General features: G+C 33.9%; 1 protein-coding gene across 2 annotated transcripts; it reads right to left on the bottom strand.

Annotated features, from left to right (window-relative positions):
- Positions 1-319: 319 nt before the first annotated feature.
- Positions 320-20,498, bottom strand: LOC124539423 (retinal homeobox protein Rx-like). 2 transcript variants are annotated; one of them, XM_047116816.1, is made up of 6 exons: positions 20,354-20,498; positions 12,620-12,768; positions 11,633-11,773; positions 5,343-5,430; positions 1,251-1,389; positions 320-565 (listed from the first exon to the last, which is right to left on the bottom strand). In XM_047116816.1, exons 1-6 carry the CDS (start codon positions 20,424-20,426, stop codon positions 406-408), a joined length of 750 nt encoding a protein of 249 aa, XP_046972772.1. In that variant the 5' UTR covers positions 20,427-20,498; the 3' UTR covers positions 320-405. The 2 variants fall into 2 exon arrangements, with proteins under 2 accessions (XP_046972772.1, XP_046972774.1); XM_047116818.1 differs by having other exon boundaries at positions 11,633-11,770.
- Positions 20,499-24,166: the final 3,668 nt, after the last annotated feature.

Genomic DNA, 24,166 nt, shown 5'->3' with positions numbered 1-24,166 from the left:
GTAAGGCACACGAGCAGCTGTATCGAATCACACAATCAATGACACATAGACGATTGAACTAACATTTAACATTCTCAGAGACGACAACAATCTCAATAAAACAAGCTGTACCAAATCGACTCTCGAACGGCAAAAAAGTGTTATACAATACTTCTTTGTAGTAATGTACAATAAGTAAAACAAATAAATCGTATTTCGTCAAACATAGGAAATGGAGGATTAATTCCAATCACATCAAATTGTCCTTATTCTCCTCATGTTTTGATATATGTATTTGGAATTATTGTGTTTTTATAATCTGCTTAATTATGCTTAGTGTTCCTTCGACACAAGAATATACCGAATCTCCGAAGCGTTGAGAGGTACCAGGAGCACATAGCCTTACATGTAGTATATTACACCTGGTTACGTGTGCACTCGACTGTAGCGGTCGTGCAGCAGCCGCAGAGGCTCTGACGGCAGGGGGGCGGGCGCGGGGAGGGGCGCGGGGCGAGGCGAGCGCGCGGGCGACGGGGAGCGCGCGGCCGGCGACATCGGCGCTGGTGGCGGCAGAGCTAGGACATACCTGGCCAAAGAGATATTACATTAAGCTATGTACACCAATATTATATATGTAGATATATAGTACGCCAACAAACAGTGATAACAGACCGATCGTTTTTAACTAACATAGAACTTAAATAACTTCACTTAATATAAAAAATAAGTTTTTAAAAGTGCTTGTAAAACCCTACTTGAATAAAGTATAATTTGATTTTCACTTTTTTTTTAACTGGTTGCACCTTTAGCTATTACATAATTTTGAATAGACTATATAAGCGCATAAAGTAGGTTTATAGACATTTAATTTATTGACTAATATCGTATTTAAGAGCTTTCCTTAAAAAAGTTTATTTTCCTTTGTAAAATGTAGAATATGTATTTGTCTCAAAATAATCTTCTCATTTAAATTGATCGTCGAATTAATATAACGTCTTTTTAAATTATTGTCATTAACTATTTATAGATTCTAAAGAAATTACCAACTCAAGGGATATATATTACACAAGCAGCTCTTAAGTTGGTAACCTGGTATCATTATAGATATATATTTTATAAAATATACTCTATTCGAGTAGGCTCTCATTAAATAAAACTTAAAGCTAGCATTCGTTCGGAATGTAGAGTCTACCAAATAGAACTGGCAAGAAACTGAAAAGTACTAAGAAGTTTTTAAAGTTCTAATAATTCAGGATTGGTTATCGAATTACCTGTGCAGTAAAGCTCTGAAGGCAGCAGCTGGTGGTGCGTCATGCCACAGTGGTGCACCAAGTCCCAGCCACCACTCGCCAGCGCCAACGCCCACGCCACCCACACCGACACCCATGCTGGGACCCCATTCTCCAACACCTAGGTCAAAATTTATTTCATTAATACATGTTTTTTGTTTTATATACATAAATAAACAAAAATACTTTTTCAGATATATAAATAAATATTTTTAAAACATAAATAACTTCTTGCATCAAAAATGGATTCTGTGCTGTTTTAATAAAATAAAACTCAAATAAAATATTCGTTATTTGTATATACACTGGCAAAGCAGAGATGTCAAGCAAGAGAGAGAAAAAAGATCATGTTTTAGTTATTTTATAGTACGACCCACTAGCTATATAAAAATCAAATATGTAAAAAGCTATTTGGCAAAAAAAGTCTGATACTGATACTAATGTTATAAAAAAACGAAATAATTGACTTCGTAACTGAGTCATTAAATCAACGATATTTACGTAAATACAATTTACAGACGAAATAAAGTCAGTTATGATTGTTGATATGGTAATGTACCCCCGGGGCAGGTGACGACGACCGCCAGCGAGCGTTTGATAACAAAAGTTATCTACAGTAACAATACAAGCCTTGTACTTTACACCTGGCACGGTCTAAATGCAATTAAATATGTATACATTCGAAGTTATCATAGATCTTTAGTCTAAATCGTCGAAATACTTTAATAAAAAAAGATTAAACTTTTTATGTAATTTTAAAATGAGTTATCGCAAAATTAAAGACATCCTTTATCGATATTAATACATATTATAATAACAAAGTAACTCTCTCTGTCTGTATGTCGCTCTTTCACGACAAAACCGCTGGTCCCAATTTGATGAAATTTGATGTGAAGCAAATATGAACTCCAAGGATGGACAGAGGCTACTTTTTTGCCTCACACTTAACAACCAACCCTATAGCCTATAAGTTATAACGCGAGCGAAAATACGGATCACAACAAGTAATGCAGAACATACATAGCTATTGCATTATCGTTGTAATTATGTTATTATTAAATATGGACCACCTGATGGTAAGTGGTCACCATCACCCATAGACAATGACGCTGTAAGAAATATTAACTATTCCTTACATCTTCAATGTGCCACCAACCTTGGGAACTAAGATGTTATGTCCCTTGCGCCTGTAGTTACACTGGCTCACTCACCCTTCAGACCGGAACACAACAATAATGATTACTGTTATTTGGCGGTAGAATAACTGATGAGTGGGTGGTACCTACCCAGACGGGCTTGCACAAAGCCCTACCACCAAGTGGTTTTCTTATAATTTAAAATAAATCTACATATATAATGCACTAGAAATCGCCCGCGGTTTGCTCGGGTTTAGGGTATTGGTTGTCATTTGTTAGATAAAGAATGTAGTCTATGTCCTTTCTTTGAGTTCAAGTTTGCTTCGTAACAAATTTCATTGAATTCCGTTAATAAATTTGGTCTTGAAAGAGCATCAGACAGACAGAGTTACTTTCGCATTATAATATTAATATAGATTTTTTTGTGCGTCAATCACGGGGTGAGCCCAATCGACGTAGACGTAGTTATAGGTTAGGTTTAATTTGCAAGCACCTTTCTTGACCTTAATTTAAATTGCACGAATGAGATGAAACTTCGTAATATTTATATATGTTACCCCAACCCACCCGTTGAGGTAACGTTTCAACTTTAGTATTTCAAATGGTTTTGCATCTGCTATCACATCACTTGCTAATTCTTTGTATCCACATGATTTAAACTAGTTAATATGAAACTAACAATGAAACACATCATTGTATAATATATTCACCCTTTATGATAGAGGAATGATATCGATAGATGTCGATAAATATAACGGGCGACAATTGTCGATAAACACGACACCTTATCGAGTAAATGTCGATGATATCCCCCGTCGTTACACCTAACGACCCTCAAATTATCGCTTGTAATCGTGATTGACTGGACCTCGTGTGATTATTGTAATAGGCTCGTTTCCATTACACCGATACGTATTTTAAGTTCGAAAATACACAAAGACTATTCTAATAAATATTATAAAAGCGACCGTATGTTTGTTAATGATCCAGAGAATGATAAAACTGTTTTTTACCACCTGTTAACATGTTTTTAATTCTAAGCTATTTCTCCGTGACAGTTTCTATAAATGACACAACAATTTTGCATATGCCTTCCTAAAGATTAAAGCCCAACTACGAATGTTTATCTATACTAATATAATAAAGAAATTTGTTTGTTGGTTTGTAATGAATAGTCTCATAAACTACTGGACCGATTTAGTAAATTCTATCACTATTTGCAAGCTGCATTATTTACAAATAGTGTTAAAATTATTCGCTCCGAATAAAAAGTAGACTAACAATAAAAATGTTCCATTTGACAGCTAATGTTTAAGAATGATCTTGATATCCCCGCAGAATACAGTCGCGAAATCTCAAAATGAGATAGTCAATATCGCAACTGTAATCATAGAAATTGCATATCAAAATTCGTCCTTACACAAAATTTGACGATACTTGATTTCCAAAAAAAAACAGTACAATTATTGCGTTCAAAAATATACAATCTGTTTTATTTGTACGCTTACCAACTATCCGATTACATTCCCAAAACATGTAATTAGTTGGATTGTACGATCGATCGTTAATAGCATTTTTATGACATTAAAATATTCATATTCGAGGCGTCATTTGTTTCGGTAAAGGGCGTGTATTGTCTAGTTAAAGCGTAGATCATGAATAGATATTGAATTGTAATACCATATCCAAGTACGCAATGCGATTATAATTGTACGTCCCCGGTTCCACACCGACGCGGACGCCGCTGCAGCGATAATTAGGCAGTTTATTGTATTTGAAGTGACAACTGTTACACGTTTTAAAAGGAACACGTTTTAGTTACCTCGCACTTTGTCCGTGTTGTTTTTTTTTACTTCCTGCAACTAAATGAGGCATGCGTTGAATTATGTGCGGGCAGATTATTAAAACAAAACTAGGTATTTACTAAATTTTAATTTGTTAACAATGGGAATTTATAAAATACTAGTCGTTGCCCGCAGTTTCGTTCAATATTTTATGAATCTATAAAAATATAAATTAATAGTTGTAGTTCTGCCCTACAAGCATTGCTAAGCTATTCGTCCGATTATTATGAATCTTTAGTGAATTGTTAATGTACGACTGCGAAGATTCCTTTATACAACTAACAAACTAACTCACTTAAATATTTATAATATTAAGTCAGGATGTAATGTTTCTGAAGCTGAATATATTAAATATACTTATTAATTTTATCGTTATTGTACTACTTACGTCATTTCATCGTGTTATATTATTAGAATAACTTCTAAATGGTTTTGCATTCTAACATTTCTAAATGACTCTACCTACCTTATATTACTTTAGAAAGTTTTCATTCATCACTCAAACACGTATCATTTATTAATATAGAAATTAAAAGATAGACATTGTCAGTGTGCTCTAGGCTTAATGTACATCAGTTAATATCATATTTGAAAAAAAAAGAAAATCCTCCTCCTTTTTGAAGTCGGTTTAAAATAGGACGACTATTTGACAATTAAGTCTTTACATATTCATTAGTCATTATTATTATTGATTTTACGTTAATACGTGTCCAAATAGTAACTAATATATGTCATATTTTCAAGAAGACTAAACACTATTGCACAATTGTTATCAACAGAGACATGTTACCCACAATTTATTTTTACTAAAATTTAAACTTTGAATTAAATTTAAAAAATGTTTGAAGTACAGTCAGAATAAGGAAACCTTCGTCAGTTTTCAAACTAATTACTATATAATGTCTTAAACTCTTAGTACCTTTTGAATCTAAACATCGAATCAGCAGATTATCGAAAATAGATCTTAATGTGGTAAACCTTTTCTTACCTGTACAAGCCAAAAGTTTTTTTATCAAGTTTGTGTTAAAATACATAGATATATATGTAGATAGATATATATATATATATATATATTATAATTGTAGAACGCTCACCGTGTTCGTGATGTAGAAAAGGCGCGTGCTCCCGCCCCAGAGCCTTCTCCCGCTTGCGCCACTTAGCACGTCGATTCTGGAACCACACCTGCGGACAAACAGTCATGTTATTATTACATTACAATACATACTATTTAATGTATATGTAGGAATCATTTAAAATATTTTAAACAAAACAGGTTATATTTTTTTATTAAAATTTAATCTTATGTATAATTTATGTATACCTATGTAGGTATACATAAATTATACATAAGATTAAATTTATGTATGTACATATTATGTAAAAAAAAAGCTAAGCTAAACAAATCGAACCTTTATTGGCGTAAGCCAAAAGGCTATTTCTATATGTTCTTTAGTGCAAATAAATATGAAGATACGAAATTACCTCTTGTTAATTATAATAATTTTTGAATAGTTATTTTACATGTTCATATAAAACATACAACTACCGCTGATTCGCGTTGAGGATTTATATTACGACGACAAAATCCTGCATCTAAGTCACCAAATACTAACCGCACGCTTTTTAATTTTGTATTGCCTGTTGGTGTAATTCATTTATGTTTTATCAAAATGATTAATTGTCAAAATTAAAACGAAACCTTTTCGGCGCGTACCCGGCTGCGGGCACAGCCGTCTCCGCGTCCACTTTTAATTTTTTTATGGCATAATTGTCGCCAATTTGTAGCTCTCTCTCCTCTCTCTCTCCACTACAATGGGGCCGTAATGAAAAGCAATTACGCATACGTGGTTTTCGCGCTCACACCAGCACAATGCAATTCAAGCCTTAACGCCTTCTGTTTAAACACACATTTGCATAGCGGTTATTGGAGAATAGAAACAAATTGAGCTAGTCTAGCTGCATTGCGCTAATAAAAAGACATTGTGCGGCGCGGCGAAGGCAAAAATGCTATAATTTCATAATTTTCAAATGAGTCAATTTCACAGTTGTGTGAGGGTTCAAATTGCTCGTAATCTGTTCGGATTAGCATGATCGGTCCATCCGAACGAGTGACTTTCCATAATGGATTAGAATGTCGGTATTAATACAGTTAAATAAATATACTGAAGCGATACGGCCCAGTGGATAGAACTTATGGGAATCTTAAATGGAAGTAACGTGTTCAAAACATGTGTAAGGCGGTAAAATATATCTAGTATGTGTTTCTAACAACCAACATACTAACAGCGAGGTAAATAGTCTCCTTCGCCATAAGAAGAGCATTTGCCCCAGATGGTTTTCGGATTCACTTGGTGGTTGGGCTTTGTGCAAACCCGTCTGGGTAGGTACCACCCACTCATCAGTTTTTCTACCGCCAAATAAAATTAGTCCAGTATTGTTGTATTCCGGTTTGAAGGGTGAGTGAGCCAGTGTAACTACAGACACAAGGGACATAACATCTTTGTTCCCAAGGTTGGTGGCACATTAACGATGTAAGGAATAGTTAATATTTCTTACAGCGTCATTGTCTATGGGTGATGGTGACCACTTACCATCAGGTGGCCCATATGTTCGTCTGCCAACCTATAGCCGCCAGCATAAAAAAACGAAAAAAAAACAAAGATGGAAGATTAAGCGGCTGTTACTTCCCGTTACTGTACTTAATAAAATATATAAATAACTGTTATTATCCCTCGGTATAAACTAACTTAGCCACAAGTCCCTTACTTTCCCACCGCTGGGAATGAGTTCCCGTTCTTCTAAGGAAGCTTGGAAGTTATCCTGACATGTCGTTGTGTAGTTTGGAAGAACAGTTTTAATAAATGATAGGTTATTTAGTATTGGTGATTTTAAAAGTGAGTGTGAATACTAAAATGAACCAGGGGTCAGAATGTGAACGGATTCAAACTGTGTCACCACCGAATTTGTATGTGTTAATTTATCTCGTGTTCAGAGGTTACCTACATGAGTCTTATTTAAATGCAATACTTCCACGGTTGTATCCCTCATGCCGCATTGAAGGAGCGTGGTGGAATTAGCTTTATATCTTCGCCTCAAAGAGATGCCTCAGTCCAGCAGACTTACATTCTTTTAATACTACTAACAATAAAGTTTTAATTGCATTGTAAAACCAACTTCATATAGTCGACAGCTTGGTGTTACTGAATTTAGATATTTTATTTTTACATGAAGCGAAAATATAATAATTTAATAAATCACAAAATATATCCTACAAATATTTTAGTGTTACAATTTTATTATTTCCGTTTAGATATTTATTTATTGTTGATTAATAATATGGTTTTTATTTTGACTGGTAAATTAAATAATTAAAGTCGGACGAACAGGCACTCGTATATTATAAAGGCAGTTAGTGTTTTTAATTATAATTCAAATCCTAACGTCATAAAGTGTATTAGTGAAAAACAGTGTTGTGCAGTTTGAGTCATTAAAATAATAAGGCCGTAACATTAGTGACTATTATTAAATCGTATTAGTACTAAACCTTATATAATGTAATTACAAATTTTAAGTACTTAATTGTAACTTATTTCTCGTTTCGCAGTTCAGCGTAATTACTTAAAAGCTTTTTGTGACTGGATTATTATTAATATTTTTTAATTGCTTCAACCTTTATCTATTAAAAATGTATCTTTCAAAAAAGTAAATTTAATTTCATCTTAAAATAAAAATCGTCTTAAAATCGATCAATGCGTTTAAAAGTAAACAAGCCGGACAGACATAGCAACTTTATTTCATAGTATATAAATACTCATATAGGAACATAAATCTCCAATTTCGTATTCACGGATCAATAACACAATTCAACAATTCCGATTGAGGTCTTTTGTAATTATTATAAATTGCGATCATTAAAAAGATTCCAGCAATTAAATAATTTAGTTGAATTAGACTCGACTTCGCATAGAACAAAACCGATTGAGCGCAACGCAGCGCCCTCAAGTGGTGTCGTTCGTACAGCTACGTTACAGCGATCACTTCACATCATAAGACTCAATTGCATTCTAAATTTCACATCTATTTTACAAGCAAATATTCACCTTATACCCGAGAATTTAAGGTTCTAATTTGTTGGGATTAGTTGTAAGTACGAGGGTAGGACGTTTGTCGGTGAGCGCCATCTATGGAGTGGATTAAAAGCAATTTACGCTGCGTGGAGTGTGATTTAAGAACCGCGCCCTCACCGGCTATCGCGCTATTAGGGCTGCTACTTATTACAGGAGCATTCGAATATTATACCAGATACTTGAACAGTCAACCAGCCTAGACTTTGAATCGATGATTATGATTCCCGATAACACGACATATCAAATATAGTAAAAAATATTCGTTTTACAAAGCATGGAATCAATGATATATTGATTAAGGATAGTTTTCGATATTCAGTAATTTGTTGATATATTTTCATGACATTCAACGTTAAGACAATGGTTATTGTGGTGGTACAAGGATTAGCGTTGTAATGTAACATTAAACACATCAATCTCTCGTTATGCAGAGACCTTAATTCTCAAATCTTCCTGCACAAGAGCCAATCTTACGCGGCTGCTTCAGAAGTGAGCCGCAATTAAAGAAATACAGTTGCAAGAGCATCTAATGACCGAAATGAATTCCTCATTAGCAGCATACAGCCCTGCGAAATATTAAAGTGTTTTATTGTCTGTGCATTGCCGACTGCCTCTCGAGGCCGCGAGATTACCTCCCCCCCATCGCCCGCGCGCCCCGCGCCCCCTCCCGCTGCGCCCCCTCAGTCTCGCGGAGTCGGTAATTACCAAATTGCAGCGGCGCTCACTTTAACTGCAGTTTGAGAGCTCTCACGCTCAAACCGTGCTTAATTAAACCATTGTTAGTCGTGCCCACCACCACAGCCGCCTGCCTACTGTTCCTCAAAGACCCATCAAATCTTAACTAATAGCGGCTCGATTGCGACTTACTATTAGAATCCTTTAACGTTTTGATGATTCTAGAAAACAGTACAAAATGAATTCAAGCAAGCAATCATATAATTCTAGAGCAATTCTAGATATGTATATTTAAATTGAAATGTATTCGAAATGCATTAAACGAAATAAAATAATACAAAACAAATCAGCCGTTTCTGTGACGCGGGGAACAATTAAATTAAAAAGTTGTAAAGCCATTGTCACACTGCGCTTGATTACACCAATTTGGCACAGAGTAGCGAAGGCTCGAGCTACAATTAGCGAGACATTAGCGGCGAGGGCGTAATGAGGCGAGAATTAGCGGCCATTGTGCCCTCCGCGCGACGCCACGCTGCCTCCGAGACGCAGCGGACGATGAAACGTAACCGCTTGTTAATAACACAACACAATTATAAGCTAATTAACGCTAATATTATAATATTCGAAACTGTCTATTACCTCCAGGAACACAAGGTAAGGACTAACCAGTAAGTATTATGCATGTGGAAACACTAGCTTCATAACAGCGCTTTCCACAAAGTCGTACCACCAAAGGAAAATGCATTTACTTACAAATATCTGTGACAATGTAAACGCCTTCTTTATGGAAGATCGACGCTCATAACATTGTAAGATATTACATGACCATAAAAATATAAACTACAGTGGTCAAAGAACTGCCTAAGCTGTCTCGAGTGTCGAGACAATCAATTCCGTCTTTTTTCAAAAATTTCAAATGAAGACAATCAATTTGAAGTTAAATCTAAAGCATTGTAGATATATATAGATTAATTTAGCCATATACGCAAATAACACTTATTTTGAATATAGCAATATAGATAATCAAATATTGCTGGTATAAATTTAATTAATATACGCGAATAAATCTATTTCGCATTTATAACACCAATAGATTTACTACTAACAATCATTTTTAAAGCTTTTAGTTGGAAGTGAATTTCATGTAAAAAAAATATAATTTAGTATTCCTTATGAAAGGTAAATGAACATTGTTAAAAATTTAAGTTACAAAATCTCTCACTAAAACTTTATCTAGATAAAAAGGCGTAAATACTCAAGGGTGTGAGGCCCACGCAAACGGGACGTGTTTCTGTGTGGTTATAATGATTACTGAATTCATGACTGACAGTATTAAGGTGACATTTAGTGACCACGAGGCCACAGGCACTTTCAGTGTGTCCGGACCTAATCTGCGTAACCGCGCTCGCGGGCGGGCGGCGCAATCTGCGCGATTGTGAGCGAACAATGTAGCTAATTTTAATTACAGCGTCACGCCTCTGCGTCACGCTAATCTATGCTCGCGTGTACAATTATAAATTGTAAGGTGTTACCGTCACGTTGAATAATGTTATTTTATGTTTGTGCAGAGTAATCTACGTTCCGATAGAATTTACATTTTATGTAAATGAATTAGTTTTACATTGAAATATTTTTTTTCTTAAATAAACCCATATTTTAAATCTGAAAAAACACATATGTGTGTATTATTATATACTAAAGCCTTACGTTAAAGTGTAAGTCACAAACTTAAAAAAGTTAAATGGCTAATTATTTTTCTAGGCGTGTGTCAGGTTTCAAATACGATACAATCTGATTCTATTGCATCCCATGTCTACACACGAATGTTTCAACGTTATCATACGTTATATAAAATACGAAGCAAAGAAATGTGACTTTTAAAACGAAGATGGAAGATCCCGTTCAACGGATACAATCTGATCTATTGCATCCCATGACTACAAACGAATGTTTCTACGTTATCATACGTTATATAAAATATCAAGTAATTAAGCGTGACTTTTAAGACGAAGATGTTAAATTTCACAAGTATAACTATTGCAATTACCAATATTGAACATTTGTTGGCATTGTGATCAATGACCTTTGTTTAAAGGTCAATTGGCAGATATTACCTCGGTAGCATCAAAACCATATAATCACAAAAATTTAAATAAATAAAATCGAAGAAAACTTGACCTAATTCAGAAAGGACTAAAGAATTAACAATCGTTATAGAACATACGCTGAAAAAGAATTCTACACGATAAAGTAACAGCCTGTAAATTTCCCACTGCTAGGCTAAAGGCCTCCTCTCCCTTTGAGGAGAAGGTTTGGAACATAATCCACCACGCTGTTCCAATGCGGGTTGGTGGAATACACATGTGGCAGAATTTCTATGAAATTTGTCACATGCAGGTTTCCTCACGATGTTTTCCTTCACCGCTGAGCAAGAGATGAATTATAAAGACAAATTAAGCACATGAATCAGTGGTGCTTGCCTGGGTTTGAACCCGCTATCATCGGTTAAGATGCACGCTTTCTAACCACTGGGCCATCTCGACTCTACACGATAATTGGTTCAAATAGAAACGGCCACATACCTGAACTCTGGCCTCGCTGAGGTCCAGCCTCATGGCGAGCTCCTCCCTCGTGAACACGTCCGGGTACTGCGTCTTGTCGAAGGCTCGTTCCAGCTCGTGCAGCTGGTACGTGGTGAACGTAGTTCGGCTGCGACGCACCTGCTTGCATCACACAGAACAAACATATAACACCATTCACAGACTGACCTGTTATGATGAGTTATAATCGTCTCAATCAAATCTAAATACACTTTATTCAAATAGGGATTTTACAAGCACTTTTAAATGGTCACTTAACATACTATATTAAGTAAAGCTTCTACCAGTTCAGAATGCAAATACTACCAATAAGAACCGGCAAGAAACACATTAGTTACTCTTTTTCAATATTTAAAAATACAATCTCATATAAAGGTCGTTTCCGTTTATTCCCAGACTCAAATGGTCTGATAGAAGGAAAACAAATGCAGTAGCAACGAATAAATGTGCATCACAAAATAAGTATGATAAAGTCAATTAAAATTGACTATCGCGACAGAGTAATAAAGACAGAACATGCTGGTTATAGTTTCAAGCAGATTTGTTTATAAAGTTTTGGACTGATTTATTGACATAGGTGGTTGATATAGGTATACTTTCATAGTATTTGTTATTCAATATCTATGCATATTCAAATTGACCGACAAAATTAGTCGCAGATTTTAGTAGCGCTGCAAAACATGGGAACCAGTACAATATGTTCCTGAACAAAGGTTATTGTAATAAAAGATGAGCTCTTATCTACTTTATTGGTCATATATATTTATCATTTGTTTATATCTACCCAATAGTCAGGAGCCATCTGAAAATAAGTGCCGTGCATTAGCACAGCTTATACTGAGATGAACCCCTTGCTACCTACACTGTATTCTTTAAATATAATTTATTTTCTTCTGTATAATCTATGTAATGTATATGTGTAGCAAAATAAATGGTTTAAATATATTTGTAACAAGTGTAGCAAATTACCTTGCGCGGTCGCCCAGCGTCGAGCGCCTCTAACGGTTCGTGCTCTGCTCGTTCAGGCTCCGTGCTCACTTCGTGCTCGTGCTCAACTTCGTGCTCAGAGTCTGAATGAGCACCTTCGCTCTTCAGTTCCCCGCATCGCTCCACGCCGTCTACATTTAAGAGTAACAAACAATTAAATACCGTTCAATAATTTAAATATTATTGTCTATTACGTCTTGATATTGAATAAGATATTTATTGTAAATGAAAAAGTTTGCAGTGTAATAGTAAAATACATTGAAATCGGTGTTTTTGTCCTAGATTATATTCATATTGCGAGTTTATTTTTAAGGTGTATATGTATTACAAGACAGATTTGATTAAATGCTCATGAGAATATTAAACCAAAATAGTATTTACTATAAATTGTTTACATGTACCTACTATAAATTAAAATTTTCAAATTCAGATTAGACTGAAACAAATAATTAAAATAAATTAGTAAACAAAAGCCTTTGGCTGCAAGATTCACATCGTCGTCGTAGACTTCATGAATACTTTTTGACATTAATTTGCAATCCAAAATTCAGATTGTGATTATGTCTTACGATAAAATTTAGAAGGTTATTAAAGTAACATATTTAAAATTGTAAATGACATTCTGCGGATAAATTACGCAATAAAAACATTAAACCCATCAACCATCAGACGGGATAGCTTTTTAATATAATACAAACATACAATATTTTCTTCTACATTCAAAAATATCTCTTTCTACATTCGATAAACATGAACGCCTTATATGATATCGTTTATCAAACACTAAACTTGAATTTTCCAATTAACCAATATCACCACCCTTTTTAATTCTAAAATATTATTAAATCTTGAGTGAAAAAAGTTAGAAGACCGTCTGCCCATCAATATGCATAGGATGTACTTGTAGAATCAAATTGAGAGTAAGATCTGACAAAAATATAAAATGCAAAGTTTGCGTGTCAATTGCGTTTATTTCATTAGTAAATGAGGCGAATTTTTTGTAAACTGGACTAAAGAATTTTATATTTTTCATTATAATAATCTCTAAAGTCAACTCTTTCACAGAATCCTCGTTCCAAGCCGTCGAGATGACCAATCAAATGTGCTAGGTGCAAGGTTGCTAGGGATCATGCTCATCAAAAATATACTTTATATAAATAGTTGCAAATAGTACATTTGTTCTATACGTCACTACGTATTCCATACAAATGGTTTGAAGTTTGTGTTTAAATAGTTATAATATTTGAAGAGTATACATGTCGCGCTGGTAGCCGCTACACGTAGCTGGTGATGTAACGATGTTCCCAGCGCATCAGTGACATCGATCTCTTAATCCGCGTACACCAAACCAGCCCTTCGATAATACCGAATTACCACCCTTCTGCACTTTAAACTCACTAATTACGTTTCAACGCACGCCGATCCAGCCCTTATATGAACCATATAAAGTCGATAATTCTATGAAAAATCATCGTCGATTTATGTACCGGGGTATCCGGGGTCGACTCGCACCGGCTCGCGTCGACTGCAAACAAAATACTCTTTTTGTTAAGCACTTAACGTCACTCGACGTTAGTCGCACTATTTATTTATAGTAATAGTATTTTTGTTGAGCCCCGTTGTAATTGTTGTGTCGAATCACATTCAAAGCAGGATTATAACAAAACGCTTATTACTACGTAACGTATGAAACGTTCGTATTATTTAGTAATACAATTAGATGCGTTTCTATTTAGTTAAAGATTTAAGCTGTCGTGTTTTTTTAAACGTCATAATATACTTAGCAAATATTTTATAATTTGAAAAATGCCTTTTTTATTTTTATAAAAAAATCGAAACTATTTTAATTCGTTCGATATTTTTGTGCAGGGTAGGTAGGTACTGTTGACTATATGTTTTTTTCCTTACACTTCACTTGAGTTACAGCTTAGAACAGTTATTGTTGACACTCAATTTAAGTTTTCTGGCTTAGTAGCTAGTATCAACAAATTGCATAGGATCTCCAAAAAAATTCTTCTCAGTCAAGAATCATTGAAATGCCACTTTGTACAAGATTATATTTTAAATGATTATAATAAATAATCACCTAGGTCGCAATATAGTGGCATTGTTTTATTATTTATAATTCCCTATTTGTTAAGTTAATTTTTTAACGATAGATGAATATAACATAGAGAGGCCTTTAAATACCACCCATATTTAGTTCTCGTATCACATATGATTAAGCAAAATTTCCAAATCAAAATTGCTCTCTTTTTCCATCCTCAATAAATCTTCAATAAATTATTTTTACTACTTAGAAGAGGCTACTCTTGTGCATTGTCTATTAGTATATTAGCGACCCGCCCAGCTTTGAACGTGTGCATATTGATTCTAAACATACTACACAATTTGTTTATTAATTTTGTTATATTGTCCATGTATTATACAAAAACCTTCGTCTCAAAATTTTCTATTTGATAAAACAAAACCGCATCAAAATACGTTGCGTAATTTTTGAGATCTAAGCATTAATAGTGACGGACAACGGTAAGCGGCTTTTTTTCATACTATGTTGTGATAAAGAAGATGCACGTACACGACACAGGTCATTTTCATTCGGAATCTTGACAGCCGATACACGGCAACAATTACTAAAATTACCTCGACCTGAATCCTCATATTCTTGCAGCCCGCCGTTGACACGAGCGCGTCATGTATTATAGAATTTAAATAACTTCATCAATAGTTACTTTGTACGTCGCAGTCGCCAGTAATCCTGTCAAATTGCCACTTCAAGTGTCGCTCGTTATATCACTACATTGTATGTTATTTGGACATAAAATATCCTCTATCCCAAAGCAATAAGGTTGAAATTAAGTATATAAACGTATACATAAAGTTGTCGCGAATACAGAAAATATCAAAGATGATACAGTAATGGTATTGAGGATGGAGAAAAGAGAGCAATTTCGATAAGAGGATTTAGTTCGTTTGTTGAGAAACGACCGAAAATAACATCAAACGTATCGAATAATAATTATATTTTTGTATTTAATTTGTTTGACCGATAGTTAGCCGGTATTCGATAAGGTAGAGAAGGAATAAACCTGTGAACCATTGGAAGTTCTCTAAAGTCCAGCAGGGAACTTGACAATGAGAAGTAAGTCAAACCAATGTTAACCAATGTTAGTCAATGTGTATGGAGATTATTAAAGTTTTCGTTGGCGACTCATTGGTCAAGGAATGGTTTATAAAAACATATAGCCTTACCTACTCGCTACTTGTCTTTGTACACTAGTTGCGTCATATAAATTGAAATAAGTAAGCAGATTATTTCGGATAGGCCTATGAATTGACACGTGGAATTATATAATACCGACATATAATTATCGAATTTGTTCAAATGTAGACAAGAATGACTCTGGGTCAAAAAGAACGTTTAGAATTTAATTCGTGCTCAGCAAAAAAGGAAAATTTCGTTACAAATGAAGTTGTGTTTAGTGACATGTCTAACAAATCGTGCTCGGTTAACGTGGAATAAGCCTCCCTAGGCGAGGAAAGGTACTCTAATAAATATATGATGCTCCAAGGAAATACTTTCATGGTAAAGATTTAACTCTTTCGCGTTTAAACGGCATTTAAAAAAACACCTAACAACAATAACGTATTTATAACATATCATAGAAATTAGATAATATTAATTATCAAATATTTAATAAACAAATCAGGCACGATCGTCATCATAACCAGAGCAGAATAAAAACGGGATTCTTACATAATTACATAGTATAAAAATAGTTACTTACCGCCTTATTTTCCTAAGATCTAAGCATACAGCTTAGATCTTTAAAATAACGCAACGAATTTTAATGCTGTTTTTTTAATAGATAGAGTGAACATAAATGAACAATATAATAAAGAAGAGAATTTCAGAAGTTTCTAATGTGATGACGCAAATAAAAGCTGTAATATACTTAGTGTCAGCATTGCACCCGTGCGAAGCCTGGGCGGTCAGTTAGTTCAACATATCACGATCAGTTATAGTTTTTTATTGCTATAATGATCCAATAATTTTACACACCGTTTCTAGTATTTTTATCGCATTTTATAAATGTCTTGAGCTTAGATAAACGCAGCCTGTTTAGGTATACCGATCTCCGCTCTGCGCTCGGCGACAGGCGCCGCCCCGCCCACAGCCTCATTATTCTTTGATCTGCTTTTATTAGCTGTCGGTTATTTGAACTTCACCGGAAAGTAAACAGCATCCGTGCTGATAATTATTTGTATTCATATAAATAACAGCGATTAAATCACAAAAATAACTGTTATTTTTTTCTTTGACAACACAAATAGGATACGAAATTATATTCTTTTCAATTATAAATTACTATTAAACAAATTTAATTGTTTCATCAGAATTTCGGTGAAATTAGACACATGCAGGTTTCCTCACGATGTTTTCCTTCACCGTTGAGCACGAGATGAATTATGAAAACAAATTAAGCATATACATATAGTGGTGCTTGCCTGGGTTTGAACACGCTATCATCGGTTAAGATGCACGCGTTCTAACCACTGGGCTATCCCAGCTCGATATAACAGCACTTTAAAAAAACAAATTTAAAATATCTATCCATGTTATAATATAATACTAAATTGTATATGATATATAACTAGGAACATATAACTTAAGCCAGACTTAACATAATATCAAATAAATAATTTTATTATGAAATAGTGCTTATAAAAGCTCACTTGAATACATATTTAATACATACGTTATATACACACTCGTATAATATAATATGGTATAGGTATGCATTCTCGATTCATTGCTAAAACCTTAAGCTATGAAGATATCAAATAAGAAAAGACCTCCGTATCGTAATGTTATGTGTGTTATTTAATGATTACATAACATAGGTGTCAATTTGAGATGGCCCAGTGGTTAGAACGCGTACATCTTAACCGATGATTGCGGGTTCAAACCCAGGCAAGCACCTCTATATATATATATATGTGCTTAATTTGTGTCTATAATACATCTCGTGCTCGGCGGTAAAGGAAAACATCGTGAGGAAACCTGCATTTATCTAATTTCATCGAAATGCTGCCACTTATGCATTCCACCAACCCGCATTGGAACAGCGTGGTGGAATATGTTCCAAACCCTCTCCTTAATGGAAGAGGAGGCCTTATCTCAGCAGTGGGAAATATACAGGTTGTTACTTTATTTCACTTTACTACAATTTACCACTGCTGGGCTAAGGCCTACTCTCCCTAGGAGAGTTGGAAAATATTACTCAACAACAACAACAACAACAACAGCCTGTAATATTACTCTACTCTGCTTAAATGGGGGGTTAGTGGATACACATGTTACAGAATTTCGTTGCAATAATTAGACACGAGATTCCTCAAGATGTTTTCCTTCACTGCCAAGAATGAGATGAATTATTATAAATACAAATTAAGCACATGGAAATTCGTTGGTGCTTGGTTTTGAATGCGCAATCATCGGTTAAGATGCATTCTTTATAAACACTATGATGTCTCATTTATTTTGACTGAACTCTCATTACTGTCATTATTCTACGTACACCAATTCAGATAAATATAATTAATTATTTTTTTGGTATTGGATAAACGCCTCGAACTCAAAACAAATCTACTTAATATTTTGTTAATCTCTGTGATTCGACGAGTAATAATAGTATTACCTACAATAGCCATGACTACATGTTTACTGTAAAAGATATAAAAATCCGACCCAACGTACAAGCAAGTATTGAAATAAAAGTAACTTACGCCCTTATTGAAATTATTCTTTATCCAAGCTCTTAAAAATATTAATAAACTTACATCTCTACATATCACAATGGTAACATATTTTGTCTGTTATTAACCACGCAACCCTCGAGTAATAACATTTTTGTACCGACCTTTCAAAATCCCTCATCCGCGATAATGATCATAATTCAACATCACAACTGACAATGCCTCGACAATAAACAGTGCATGCAATTATAGACCTTACATACACACATTATCGGTCAGTGTAGCGTAATCGATTTTAATATTTCGGTGGTTACTTGTTGACTGCAGTATACGTTTAGCTCCTTGACAGCGTATTATCATTCATCGTAGCGAGAACTATTTTAACATTTAAGTAGCTAGTTGCTGGGTAAATACGAAGTAATGAGCGCGGGGGTTCGCTGGGGGAATTTATTAGAGGTTTATTAGGTCGGTGTAAGTCTCTATAACAGGATATGTTCATAACTAATATTGTTGAATCAATAAGCGAACGCAGTATTATTAGTTGAAAGTATTTATCGGAGTTAAAGTTTTATATTAAGTTTACATAATATATTTTGAATAAATATTTTTGTGGATTATTTTGAAATTTGATTTCTATATTATAGATTATATTTATATATTAAATAAATAAAGATTTAACTATGTGTTTCAAAATTAAATTTAAGCAACTAATCTTTACACGACTTAAAATAAGCGGTTAATTTTACATTAGGATCTATTTTTTTGATATTGAAGAAGCTGGACTTATAGAAACTATTTTAACGAAAACCAGATCAAAATATACATTAATAAATGAACTAAACCTGAACGTAGCTTGTATAACGCTTAAACCTAACTTAACGAAACGCGCCCGATCCCATTGAAGTCTTTTTCAGGCCGCCTCTACAGGCCACGTCGCTACAAACATACCGATTAGTTTTATTTATTTCATATTTTAATACGGCATCTTGAAATACCACGATTAAAAAACTTTAACAGTCGAATCATCATTACATAGTATAAAACAAAGTCGCTTATCACTGTCTGTCCCTATGTATGATTAGATCTTTATAATTACGCAACGGATTTTGATGTGGTTATTTTTATTAGATAGAGCGATTAGAGAAGTAGTTTTTATGTAATACGTGTACAATATATTAAAGGTGTCTCTTTAAATATGATAATTAAGACAATTGCCGCTATATTCTGATCGCTAGTAAAGAATAAAAAGTAAGTACTTTATTTTGGTATATTTGTTATCGCGGCGGTTAAAAAACAATTTTAATAACACTGTTTTATGTAAATTATTATAATTTAATAATATCTTTGTTCTATTAAATGAAACGTTTTACTTAAGTTTACTTTTAGTTTAATAATTTATAATTACTTTTAAATACCTTTCGGTTAAATTAACTAAATATTAAAGCTATCTATTAATTAAAATTGAATCAATTAATTTAATGTTTTCATTAGTTACCAGATAATTATAAACAAATCAAATTATAAATACACTAATTAGCTTGTAAATTACAAGCATTCAAAATTATATCATCTGATTACGTTCTATTGATAAGATTGCTGTCATTAAAAACTGGAATTATGTTGATAATATTATTATATTATAATGAATTTACTATTGTAAAACGATTATCAATCATAATATATTGAACAAATTATTATATACATAATTTAATTTCAATTTTATAATTAAAATACATAATATAATTTGGATTTTTGTCACAAATTTTAGTAAACTTGTAGGTTTTTGATTATAAGGGGTATTTTTTTTTCTAAGATAAAATTGTCATAAAATTGATATAAAATCAAAATAATAACAGTTACAAAATTGAGATGAAATTTTATTTGCAAGCACAATTTTATATCACGGTATTTTTGTTACATAAATATGAATGTGGAAAAATGCTAGTATATAGTTACCGGATGTATGTTGTCTGTGTCCGAGGATGCTGTCTATCGTGTAAGCTGCGCCTCGACGCGCGCTGCTCGCCATCACGATACCTCGTCGAACACCTCCTACCGTCTTATTATCTCCTGGTAGCCACACCACAACACATATACGCACTTATATAATAAGTCTCACACTTTTTTGAAGCACAAAAACACGAGTTTTTTTTATAAAAGAAAATGTTCGAGAAACACTCAAAATTAGTGGAAAGTCAATTAAAAAAATAATAAAATTTAGTTTGTATTGCTATAAATTAATCATTAAAAATAATATTATTATTAATCAATTAGATGTATATTTAAAATCAATAATCAATACTAATTGTAATATATTGTAGTGTAAAGTAATTCGCACGTTAAGAGTTTAGTTGTTCGCAAACGCAACCGACCTCGCAAAACTATTACCAAACTTTGACTGAGGTCTCGACCGAGTATCACTTAATGTCGTCCCGCCTTTCCATGCAGCCTTCCCGCCTTACACCCATCTCCCTCCCTCGCTATATCCAATTCTAGTTCCGTCTCACACTTTGGCCACGCCCACTTAACTTGATTGGTAGCTTGCTAAGGGTAGGGTTATAAAGCACGGATCTGTCAAAAGCGCGCGTTTTCCTGTTTGGGGAGCACGCATTTTAATTCATGATTTCGTTACTTGTGCGTAATTATTAAGTTTAAATGGTAATTCAATTGTAAAACATTAATAATAAATAAATATCTATAAATTGACATTACCTTCGTTGATGGTTCTGTACTTAAAAAATTGTAGCTTTATTACGACAAGGAACGCTTGTACAAATAGGAAATATAGAGCAAATTAGTCGGTGGATATTTTACTAAAGCAGTTACACCTTAAATCACTACAATCTACCATCAAAAATAATCGTAATTTTCTTATAAATAGTGTCTACAATACCGTAACACTTATGATACGTACATAATATCAACTTTTTAATCTTTAAGCTTCTTATGTATAATCAATCTTTCGTATCCAAAATTTTATATATTAATATTTCGAAGTGATAACAAGACGTTAAAACGTTACGAGGAAAGAACAAATCCAAACAATTCAATCGATGTTAGCGAAGTAAATCGGTTCTTAACAGATTACTCAACTCATTGTCTGACGAGTGTTTAATTCTCACAATGACTCTTAAGCTTAGAACACTTTCGAGCGAGCCTGTAAGCCCTTCGTGAGGCGACGACGCTCCACGCGAACGCCCAACTCGATGTGTTCGTCGAATTACAATAAACACATAACAATATAATATATACACACATATATTACAATGCTTAATATGTATATTATAGGTATATTATAGCTATATTACATTTGTAACGCGGTATTCGGGTTTGATCTTAGAGAGCTGCTGTAATAACAAGCGAAGGGGACATAATACCTAAGTTTCTTTTGCTTCTTGTCGTATTCTTCCCCTTAAACCCATTAAAGCGATGGACAAGAATCAGAAAGGCTTATTTACTCGTGGATTGTTACACGTGGCTCGTTTGTTAACTTGTCTTAATATAGTTGTTAAATGACGATTTAAAAGTGCTTGTAAAAACATACTTGGATAAAGTATATTTTGATTTTGCTTTTGTATCTTTCCTCAGGGGGCATAAGTGATCGCCCCGCGCTTTTCTCCCTAATGCGTCCAGTATTGTGCATCCTCATGAGCCTCCCACTATCCTAAAACAATTTTACGCTTAACTAGTATGAATATCGGAACATAGGTAATTTACTGCAAACATGTATTGTTAATATTTAAAAAACAACGTCATTGTTACAATCGTTAAACTATCATTTCGACTTATGACTTGCTATATTGTTTACATTAAAATAATGAACATTAAATTGTCACTACTGTTATACACAAAATACATATCTTGATTAATTAATGAGTAAAATTTAAATAGCGTGCCTGATCGTCTCTAAATGTTGAATAAAGAAAATAATTCCAAGCCTTCCGAGTAACGTTGGCACGTTCTCGAGTGTTATAATAAGATTAGCAAACATCTAATCCGCGCATTATGTTCGTATTATTGTTTTCGTGGGAACTCATTTCTAGCCGAGACATAATATCAGATTTAGTTGAAGCGGATTAAAGATACTCCTCTAAATTCGAATGCCCAGTGTATTATCGGGCTAATCATGTTATTTTGAACTTATCACCAATATAAGCCAGATCGTTGGGTTTCTACACCATTAGCCTAGCTTATAAGGATGGATATCCCAAGCCAATACAAGGCTATTGGGTATTTATGTCAAATTCTAGAAGCAGGGCATAGTTCGGAATTTGGCAGTGTTTACTCGTGTCCCTGGAAAGCACATAGAAACAACCAGCTGATCTATTTCTGGTGGCGTTGAATTACGGCCCGGAACATTAAACCAGAATGCAGTGGCTTCCAAAATGAAAAGAAAACCTTGAGTTGAACGCGCTTTACTTATCATTATCAAGTATTCGATCGATGGGAAAACGTCAAAAAAGATATCTTTAAAATACTTTTGAGGGGAAACTAATTTGCTAGAATACTAAATACGCCCGGTTACGTTGTACTATAGACGAAGTTGCTTGTATAACATATATAATATCCAGTAGTTATCAAGTCGTCAAGAGAATGGCCGCCCTGGTCTACTTCGGTCAGCAGGACTTGATCTGAGTTGAATTAACAAAAGCCGATCAATTAAAATAAATCGTTAATTTGTTAATAATATTATATGTATTTATGTTTAAATATTTTATGTTCTTATCATAGAAAGGTACACAGGGTAATCCCTCCTATTGTATATCAGACCTATTATTTTATTTGGTAGTTAGTTTGTTTAAGAAAAATATTGCTGAATTAAAAATACAAAATGAGTCAGCGTAGTGGCGCATTGACGATGTATATGTAATATTACTTAGGTATTATGATATCATATAAAACCAAGGGTTTTTAACTCTGACTATAACTTTTTGACGACCTGCGTGGTCGAGTGGTGTGTACACCGGATTTCATGGGTACGCCACTGCGAGGTCCCGGGTTCGATTTGCAGCCGAGTCAATGTAAATTATCATTAGTTTTCTATGTTGCCTTGGGTCTGGGTGTTTGTGGTACCGTCGTTGCTTCTGATTTTCCATAACACAAGTGAAAGCTTTACCTACTTACATTGGGATCAGAGATTTTTTCACAGCTAAGCTACTGTACCGACTTCGATGAAATTTGATGGGGCTAAAGAAAGAAAAAAAGAGAAAAAAACAAGAGAGTACAAAGGTAACATGTTTTACCTAAAATCTAAGACTGGTCCCTAACACGTATTAGGATAAAGTTGCGAGTGAAAACTATAAGTACCAATATATACAATTTCATTTTATTCAAAATACTTATATTGTTGTTGTATGTGCTTTTAATTGTTTAATTTAAGTAAGTACCCACCCACAGTAAGCCTGATTTGTTGTTAAATACACGTAAGAAGTAAAGGCTCTTTTATAAGGAACGTACTTTGACTCAAGAGTTGACTAATCTTTAAATACGATGGTTAAAACGCCACAAAACACTGTTTAGTACTTACTTCCGGATTAGTTTTGTGTTCGCATTAATTATAAAAAGCTTCTTTTTAAATTACAATTATTTTACATGACAATGACCGATGCATATATGTCATATAACATATAGTATATGTTTTATTCAATCGACGACAGTGATACAAAAAGTGTTATTTTTTTTTGTTTTCGAGCTTTATGCTAGCCCTAGTAGGTGGGTAATCTTAGTAAATACAACCCATATACCACGATTCGGTTTAAGGGGTAAGTG

The sequence above is a fragment of the Vanessa cardui genome, chromosome 22, assembly GCF_905220365.1.
Source record: "Vanessa cardui chromosome 22, ilVanCard2.1, whole genome shotgun sequence".
Taxonomy (NCBI): Eukaryota; Metazoa; Arthropoda; class Insecta; order Lepidoptera; family Nymphalidae; genus Vanessa; species Vanessa cardui.
This window is presented reverse-complemented; position numbering and strand designations above follow the sequence as displayed.